At 39.8% G+C, this 10,109-nt stretch overlaps 1 protein-coding gene across 1 annotated transcript in view; it reads left to right on the top strand.

Moving 5' to 3' along the window:
- The first annotated feature begins 9,601 nt into the window (after positions 1–9,601).
- The window catches only part of MILR1 (mast cell immunoglobulin like receptor 1), a 6,934-nt gene continuing 6,426 nt past the window's right edge, over positions 9,602–10,109 (top strand). The window contains exons 1-2 of the mRNA XM_019474231.1: positions 9,602–9,635; positions 9,726–9,770. Coding sequence (XP_019329776.1) covers positions 9,602–9,635; positions 9,726–9,770 — 79 coding nt within the window. The remainder of the gene's footprint in view (positions 9,636–9,725; positions 9,771–10,109) is intronic.

Genomic DNA, 10,109 nt, shown 5'->3' on the forward strand with positions numbered 1-10,109 from the left:
AAGTGACTGGACTTTTCCTGAGGGCGCTACCAAATGCATTTGCTTTGTTTAATTTCTTAAGGTGTATTAAAAAAACAAGAAGTTCCAATGACATTTATCCTGCAGTTCCTGTCAATACGGGTATTTTTAAGTCAAAATTAACCATTTACAAACACAAATTACCTTCACTATTTGACCTCAGCAGATCCTTGAGCAAATATTTCCCTTCATCATGACATGGAGAACTCTTTCAGAGAATACATGTACATAATTACTCATTTTTCCCCTTTACCTCCATTTCTAGGTCTCTCATCTTTGCTGTGGCAAAGAACAGCTTTACTGTAGGGTGCAAAATAAATCTGAATTATCTCAGAAACCATAGCTACTGTTGTGTTAGACTAGAATATTGACAGGCAGACCTCTCATACTACCATCATATATCAAAAACACGGAACTGCGCAAGATTTTATTTTATATAGTTAGGACAGTGCAAAACACACACAATCATAAAACTTAAACCCCACAAGAAAAGAACTGGTTGGAGTTTCATTTTTCAGCAGAAGTCTGAAGCAGCACTGGCACAGTCTGAAATAGAGAATACTCTGGAGCAAGAGTTAAATCTGCTAGTAGCTTGACACTGTTTGAATTCAGGCATCCCTGAGAGATCTTCTGACCTTTTCCGTGTTGTTTAATTTTTTGCAATGGTATAAGTAGCCTGACAATATGACAGCCAGCCTGAAATCAGGGGTGATTAATTCTGCTTCCAAAACACTGAAAGCAGAAATCGAGCAAATGTGATCAGAGGAGGAGGAAAAGTTGCAAAACATTCTACTACAGCTTTTTGCCCTCAATTTCCACTGGTGTAAATATCTGCCTGAGATACAGTAAGGAACTGATGTAAAATTCAGAACACCTGAATTACTCAACCTCCTTTAACAAAATGGAGGGGTTTTTTTCTGATTATGGACAAAAGCCTGAAGAAAGTAAAAAGCCTAAAGAAAGCCTAAACACAAGTAAATCAGTAGCCATCAGCTTTGATTTAGGTGGATTGTTCTGAAGAAGACTAGTTGTGAAGAAAAGTAAAATGTAATCATTATCCAAAATTTCATTACCATGACCAGTCTCTGGATATTCAAATGGGGAAGGGATGGGAGAGATGGGCAGAACAAGGAAAGCAAGAGGATTACAGAGATGCTGTCCTGTCCCTATCTCTCCTCTTCTACTTTTCTTACTTTGGTACTGTCATTTTTTTGTATGAATGTGCTTTTAATCTTAAATAATCTGACAATGCAGAAGTGGCAGATTGAAGCACCAATTTCATTTTTCCAGAAAAAATTTACTCTGTAACTTTTAGGAATTCAATGTTTAGTACCTTTCAGCTGTTCGAGATATTCCTTTCTCGGTTTATCAGTCCACTTTTAAGTCAGACTTAAGTCATTCCACTTGAGCCCTAACACTGACTCAGTCTATAGGCTTGATACAGTGAGTTGAAATCATGCCCTTCAAAAAGCGTTTCTCAGGTTGTGTGTCCCAGAACTCCCTAAGTAGTGATTTAGTTATTCTTGAAAATCGAGCACTCAACTCTTAATCCCTTAGTTTCTTTCCTTCGTAGACAGAGTCAATGCTTTCCTTTACTTCCAGCGACATTTTCCAGGCTTGTTGAAACACTACTTAAAACAATACTAAATACATTCGCAGAAGTCTATAAATGAGACATACAGTTCTCATAAGCTTCACTGTTTACATGAAACCCCTTTTTTTTTTCTCCTGGGGTCAATGAAAACTGTATTTTTTCCCCCAAAACAATAGTTTAAAGCTATAAGTGTACTTTAATGCTTGTATTACACACATAAGCATGGTATTTTGCAAAAGGAAACAGGAGGGAAACACTCATCTGTTTAACAATGTATCGGCAATACAAACAAGCATCTATCTAGCTGTTTTGCAGGGAGGGAGCGCAGAATGGCACAATAGTCATAGCAATTAATGACTAAGAAGTAAGCTGGTTAACTAGCAATAGTATTTGTTCTGCTTAATCCAGTCTGTTTGAAATACACCACCAACAAAAGACTGATGGTTTGGCTGGTTGCCAACAATGGTCTCCAGAGCCAGGTAAAGGAAAAGAGGAGGAGGAGACATGGCAGGTCGAGAACAAAGGTAGATCAACTTTTGCTATTGATAACAAAAAATAGGAAGGAAGGAGATTTCCCCCTTTCCCCATAAAAGAATTCAGAGGGACATACAAAGCTCAGCAAAACCACACCAGTCTTTCCCACGAGGGACAAAGGCTCTCCTCGTAGCCACAGTGAGGGAAGGAGAAAGTGAGCATGGGCCAATATTCTTCAGTGAGCCAATATGGTTGAGCTCAGAACCAGGCTAGTTTCAGACTGAGGTGGAAAGGCCAGCTTTTAGGATGAACTGGGTCAGGAATAAGGTTTAATGGTGCCAAAACCTGAGGCTGTTGTGAGATGTCACTCCCAAGTGAAGGAACATTCCATAAGATCTCACAGGCCGATTAGACCGTCATATTCTTGATAAGCCCTCAGCATTGCCCTGGAGAGGAAAACCTAGCTGGTATTGACCAAAATCCAAGAAGTAAATTCAACTGCAGGAGTTTAAGCCAAAATATCATGAAACTTGGGAGAAAAGCATTTCAAACACAAAAGAATGGCTTGAGACCATCTTCCATTGTTAAACTGGAAATCAGACTGACTTAAAGAATTTAAACTCAAAAGTACCTGTGCCAGTAATACAGCTGCATATTTTCCTAATGGTCATCTTATTGTAATCTCTCAAGATACACTTTCCTGAAATACATAAGATCAGACAAAGTTATTCTAACATACATCATATAAAGAACTCTATTCAGTCCCTAATATACTTCTGGGAAAAGTAGGATTGACCTAAACCATGCAACACACCTTCTGAAGCAGACAGAATAGTCATTATAATCTGACGCAATGCCCTTTGAAACCTATGGGAATCATTACATTTAATCTACTGCTCAATGAATCAGACCCTTAAACATTAAAGCTGTGCTCATCTGGGAATTCATGATCCCTGTTTCTGCTGGCTGGGTCCCCCGCTACTTGCTTACATATGACATTTCCTAAAAACCATCAGGTCTGTCATCTGAACAGCACTTTGCCTAAAATCAGAGGCGAAGCCTATTTTCCTAACTAAGGGCAAAATGCTGAATAAGATTTTCAAATTTTTCCCTCTGCAAATACAATGTTTTCAGCCAGTCCCTTATGACAGGAAAGGAACCTAGGAGTTCACACCACACTTCAGCTGTTTGTTTTCATTTGCTCTCCAGCTGGCTGGCATGACAGTAAAGAGCACACCGCAGTGTCGATCTTTAGGACTAACATCTTACTTCCTCACAGAGCACATGTTGGTTCCGGAGAATCTTCTGGGGCCCCTAAACTTTGTCTCCTGGTCTCAAATGCCCATTACTGATGGGAGTTTCACTTTCTTCAGAAAAGACGAAGTCTCTACATGTGTTGCCTTCAAGTTCTATCTCACCGATTTACTGACAAAACATTTCTCTTAACACAACATTCTCAGGTCATCAAATCTTGTCCCTGATAATGGAGGCTCCACATAATTTCTTGTATAAGTTCAGTGATTTTAAAAACAGTTAATTGCTATAGAGGTGTATCTACAGATGTTTGGGATTTTCAAATTTTATTTAAAAAATTATAAAAATTCAGAGATCTGTGTCCACCTATACTGAAGTCAACACAAGCTTTCCAGTAACTAAATCAAGATTAGAAATCAGAGCTGCTTTTCTATTCCCCCAATCCCTGACACGTATAATTGTTTAAGCCCTTTGGTTCCTTACAACTGTGAACTATTTTGCTTAGTTATCACTTCCTGTTTCAGTATACTCATAGATAATAAAATTATAACAAACATTGCTGTTTGCGCAAGTCTAGACAAATCCCTGGTGAACTGGGAATGAACCGAGTTTTTTCTACGTATATTTTCAGAGCATATTGTCTTCTCTTGAATGTGGGACATTTGCACCACTTGTCTTTATTTTAAAAGTGTCTCCTTGTACCTCCCTAGAGAAGAATAAAAACAATTTTATCCCTAGATTTGAATACTTACAAAGAACATTAAAGAAATGAACTTTTTTTTTTTTTCCCAGAAGTCTGAAAGTTCTACAATTTACAGAAACTCTAGATTACTGAAAGTTTGTGCTTCTCAGAATAAATTGCATTTCACAATGGCACCATCTACTGGGAGATGACCACTACAGCGAAGCACACTGTGGTTCCCTCACTTCTCTCTTTCGCAATTAAACCTATGATTACTGACATTCAACAGCTCCTCCAAATGACAATATAAATTAGATCTGGAAAAGTAACTGAAGGAACCAGGAAGCTGATAATGAGAGAATATCACTGAGGCCTTCACACTGAATTTTTTAATTTTATTAATTTTATTACTATTTGGTTTTACGCTTCCTTACTGATATGGTGTCACACTGAAAAGAAAACTAGGAATCTGAAGTCTTGACTTGTATTTCATGTAGCACGCACTTCCATGTATCTTACAAATTCATTCAGACAAAAGGAGAGAAATTCCTTCTTTCAGAGGTGTGAAGTCTATTTGTTGGTTTGAATGATGATCGTGGTCTCTGATACCACCTCTCAAACTTCCTCTGTTCCAGTAGTGTGCGCAAGGGACTGATTCTACACCTTGAAGACATTTTTAAGTGCTGTCTTCTACTGGGTTAAGAAGTTCCTCAGTTTAGAAACAGACATCACAGTCTGTGTTGCTATCACACAGTGTGCTTATCTGGCAACATACCAGAATTTGCACTTGTTTTGCTTAAATCCAGCATTTCTGGATGCAGCAGAAAAACAGCCTCGAGCTCCGCAGTAATATTCATCACAGAGTACTGACAGTGCCAGAGAAAAGATCAGAACCTTCTGGCTGGAGAGGGAATTAATTCTGGAAATATTTTTCCTGCTCTGTACATTCCCATTGTTTTTGTATTGCTCGATGATTCTCCAAGCATTATTCCACATCAGTTTCATAAGTAAAATTCAGTAGGTAGTCACTCAACAAACTGATCCAAGTTGACAGAAAATCTTTCAGCAGACTTTACAAAAACCAAGAGGAAGAATTTATCTGCTTCCTGATCTGCAGCAGGTGTCCACACACAGCCATTGCTGCTACTCATATAACTTCTGGTTAGGATGCACAAAGGGGCAGATACTCCTCAGAGTACAGAAACAGAAGTTTGAAAAGGGTTAAGATACAGACATAGTCCTGACAGGTGTATTTTTTTTTTAACACTTTTTTCATTCAGTATGTTAAGTATTCAAATTAAAAAAAAAAGTTAATTTTTATCAGAGGTTAGGAAGCAGAAAAAAGGTAAAATTACAGCTATGAGTTTGTAAAGAAGGCTGATTAAGAGAGTACTCTATATTTTTCAACCTATAGTATTCTTATAGCAATTCCTGAACGCATTTGTCTGGAACACTTCTCAGACAGTGATGTCAGAATTTATCCCAGAAGAAATGCATTAGTAACCCCAGTTTTTGGTGTCGCATCAAAATTTTTTCTTTCTTTTTTTGGGAGGAGGGGAAGAGGAGTCAGAGGGGAGACATACCATTTTAAAATATTTCATCTTTGGGCGATTTGGGAGCTGCTAGGTTAATCAAATTGGGTACCCAAAAGTTCCTTTCACCTGCTGACATGTTCCTTGCAATTTGCAGTTCATTGAAAACCACTCACTACATTAAAATTCTGATTCAGAACGTGATGATCACTGCAAGAAATTTAGAGATATCTTAAATATGCATATAGAAGAGATCCTTTCCTCTTTTACTCTTGCTCGTCCTCTAGAAAAACAACCTTCTCACAGTCAAATACCAAGTAGTTAAAATAAACAGCAGACTTGCCACCACAGTCATTTTGAGTAGGAGTGTAAAAATACGGTATTCCATGATGATCTAGCTGTATCAGTAAAACCTTTTTGCAGACAAAACAGAAGCACTTAATTTAATTCATCACCAGACATAACTGTCAGTATACGGTGATTTCTAGCAAACCTTCTGCAGACATCTACTGTAGCAGACACTCTTCCAGAATGGAGGATGTCTCAGGATGAGAAACTGGGACTGGGAATAACTTTTATAATTCTACTGAAACATGCAACTTTCCCTGGAAGCCTACGATAGGACAGATACAGTGTGAAGCCTTCACAGCCTTACTACAGAATGCTATCTCACACTATTTTCATTCTCAAGTCAAAGAATTGACCTCATGAATGAAAGCTCAGTTTGGTTTTTATTCTCTTCCACCTGCTTGCTTGAGGCAGAATACTGTCACAGCACCAAGTGATACACATCTCCCTTTCAGACTTTTTCACTTACTTGTTTTGGCTGGATGATTTCTGTTCATTACTCTCTGTTAAATTTATTCAGTTCTTCTTACATGTACAACCATATTAATTCCAGGCAGGAAATTTGTAAATCTAATAAAAAGGGAAATGCAAGCTTGCACAATATCTTACTGATGCTATAAAACTCTACATATACATGCTGAGCAAATCAACATCATATTAGTCCAAAGTCAACAGCCAACTCTGCCAGAAAAACAATCAACATGGAAGTAAACTTCATTTACGACTATCCAGGACACTTTTCAAGAGACTAACAAGCTAGTTAAACTAGTCAAAGTTAAAGTCAGTATTCAAAACCTCACAGAAAGATAATGCCAGGGGCTAATTTTGCCTTTTTTCCCTGTTTCGCATTGACAATATGGCCAACTGGATGCCATATGGACAATATGAATGCTGTTCTCCTTGCTGAAGGCCAAAATAAGACAGTAACATTTTGTCTCAGAGTAATACTACAAGATTTAACGAAGCTCATTCTCTTAATTTTGGGACCCTTCCAGCGCATGTTGTAGAAGAATACTGCCTTAAAGCCTTTTACAAAGCTGCCATGAAGATGCTATCCACCTTCAGATGTGTTGAATACTCATCGTAGTTATATCCACATAAACCAGCAGACATTAAAAGCGTTATTCCAAGAGTAGTGCTTGAGAATAATAATGCATCATTGGCATGCACAACTCCCATGAGTACACACAGTCTCTTGGATTATGCTTTAACAAAATTCTAATATATCCAGCCCTTCCTTGCCCTATAGGACTGAGTAGTCAAGTAAATTTTTCTGGAAATTTCTTTATATCAACCTAACTTAATCATTTACGTTATGAACTTCATCTGAAGTCTCATTTTCTAACCAGCACGTTATTAATCCCCTAGTGGTGATTTGAAAATTGCAGTCTGGCTTTTATATGAACTTCATCAGTGAGCCTCAACTACCAAACCCTATCATAATGGTTCAAAAATCTTTTTACATAGGAAGTGTCTCTAGCAATGCTCTGCAAAGCAATTATAAAAGTTTAAAAGTAAATTGGTATTTGAGCAGATGAAACAGCTAGAGCCAAGTATTGGACAGTTAAATGAAATGCAGTTCTTCCCCATAATCCTACATGTATAGTTGAGATGGATGGGATCTGCTAAAGAAAACATGTTCCCTCCTATTTCAGACCCTAAACTCAAATTTCAAGGAAAACAAAACAAAACAAATAAAAACCAAAACAAACATTGAGGACATAGATGCACTGAACTACAGGACCTCCACCCAAGGGAAGAGAGAGAGCAGGGTTGCTTGGCAGAGCCCAAACAAGCCAAGAAAGGCACAAACAGTTCTGGAAGAGCTCTCCTCACTTCCCCAATAGAAACCAGCACTTGTCTTCCCTAGATACCCAGGCCTCACATCCTGAGGGAACCAAGCAAGGTCTCTGCGTGCATTTAAAGCTGCTGTACGCGAGAGATCCTAGTGACAACTAAACTTTTCTTTTTTAAAAGGTATGGACAAATTCACATCTCACAATAACTCTTCACCATTACCCACACACAAAATCAATCAGCTTCTTAGAAAAAGAAAAGCATTCGGTTCCGGGTAAGCAACGTCAGCCAGCGCCTCAGTGGCTTTACAGAGCAGGAGTGAGAGGCTGCTGGCGGCTTAACGGCTCTATGTACTTCCCACAGACCGCCGTCAGCTGTGTGTGAGGCAGCCGGCTGCCCACAGCCCCTCCCCCCCTCGACACACCGGCCAGGTGCCCCTGCCCTTCGCGCCACTGAAGAGCCGTCCAGCGGCTGCCCCGGGCCGGCTGCTCCCCTCCCCGCGTAAAGGGGGGCACGCCCGGGCCCCCTGCCGGCCCGCAGCCCGCAGCAGCGGCTGCCCCGGGCCGGCTGCTCCCTCCTCCTGACAGGAGGGTGAGACACCGGGCTCCTTCGCAGCTTGCGGGACACCTCTCCTCCTCCATCACCTGGCTGCGAGCATCTTAAGGACCTTTTTGTGGTTTTCTGACAAAGAACGGGCTCCCACAGCAGGAAAATGCACAAATGCTCCCAGTTCTGACAGCTGCATTTTTACGCGTGCTTCCTGCCAGCTGCAAAAAAATACTCCGGTCTTGTGGTTAGTTGTCAGCGTTTTCACATAAGAAACATTTGTGAGGGGAGGGTGGAGATTGTCTTAAAAGAAATCAAACAACAAAAAAAACCCAAACCACACACACAAGGAGGAAGGAAGTTGCACACAAAATTCTGCGAGGAAACTGCAATGCTGCAACAGACCAGGCTTTGGGAATAATTTTGAATTACACAGAAGAGGACAGACTTTGTAGGGCCTTGTCTTGTTACCTTCAGAAACTGGAGACAAGTAAGAAATAAGACAAGGGTCACAAAAACACTTTTAAGGCATTCTCTGTGTAAGCAGTTAACTTCTTCACGTACAACAGGGCCTAGGGTTCTTCAGAAGGCATTGCCCATGTATAGCTAAAGATTACATTTACTCTACCCAGAGGATGACAAATAAAGAACATCTACTTGCTGTAACTGTAATTATGTAGCCTTGTATTACTGGTTAGATGATCAAATTAGTCACCAAATTTGTTTCTGCAGTGGTGTTGAACTCAAGTTTGTGTTGAGATTTGTACCTTCTAGTACAGCTTAATATTTGAAGTTTGACCAAAATATTTCCCTAACAAGCTGGCTAGCTATAAATATTTATTAGCGTCTTAAAACTTCTATAGATTTTTTTTTTGGACAATTTTTTTTTAAATTACATTGCTGCTAAAAAAAACCCAGTACCACCTACTCCCTTAGTCTCAGCCATATGATCACTTGCATTATCTCTAGCAAATGTGTGACTGATATGAATCAGTAATCTCATTCCCTTGGAAGAACAGTGCTAGAAAAATTATATACAGTCTTGTATACTGTGTGGCAGCACGGTTCTACCACACAGCTCTCACATCGAAAAGCTGACATGTCAGCTACATCTTAGAACAACTGTATGTAACATTTAGTTGTATCCCAAACTGATGTTCCTCACTCCACAGCTTTTTCTTCTGCCCACTGCTCTGTCTGCCATAGGCTAAATGTAAGCAGAATACGAAAAAAGTCTTTACACAAACATCAGTAATCAGCACTGTGCCATATTTAGGACTTCCTCAACCCCTAGAGCCACTCCTCCAAGATCTTATTAGTGTTACTCCACCAGCTGTCTTGCTCAGTATCAAGAAGATGTTTTTTCTCACAATTCTGCTGTTTTCCTACCGTAAGCCAAGGACATACTTCTTACATATTACAAATCTTTCTAAACAAGAACCATTGTTTCTTGTCTGAAAGCTTTTTTTTCTTCTCTTAGTTCAAACGTCTCAGCAGATTCAGGAAACTACTGCAAGTGGCAAAGGTAGGTTCTCTTTTTTGTTTTGGGATATGTGCTGAAATCGACTGTTAAAAAAAAATGGGGGAGGGATTTAAAAATGTCCAAAACTTTCATGTAAAATTAAATATTTTGCCCCTGTCTGTGCAATGAGGCAGTTTACAAGAGGGACCTGGACAAGCTCGAGAAGTGGGCCTGTGTGAACCTCATGAGGTTTAACAAGGCCAAGTGCAAGGTCCTGCACCTGGGTCGGGGCAACCCCCGGTATCAATACGGGCTGGAGGATGAAGGGATTGAGAGCAGCCCTGCCGAGAAGGACTTGGGGGTACTGGTGGATGAAAAGCTGGACATGAGCCAGCAATGTGC

The sequence above is a fragment of the Aptenodytes forsteri genome, unplaced genomic scaffold (genome assembly GCF_000699145.1).
Source record: "Aptenodytes forsteri isolate BGI_AS27 unplaced genomic scaffold, ASM69914v1 Scaffold153, whole genome shotgun sequence".
Classification (NCBI taxonomy): Eukaryota; Metazoa; Chordata; class Aves; order Sphenisciformes; family Spheniscidae; genus Aptenodytes; species Aptenodytes forsteri.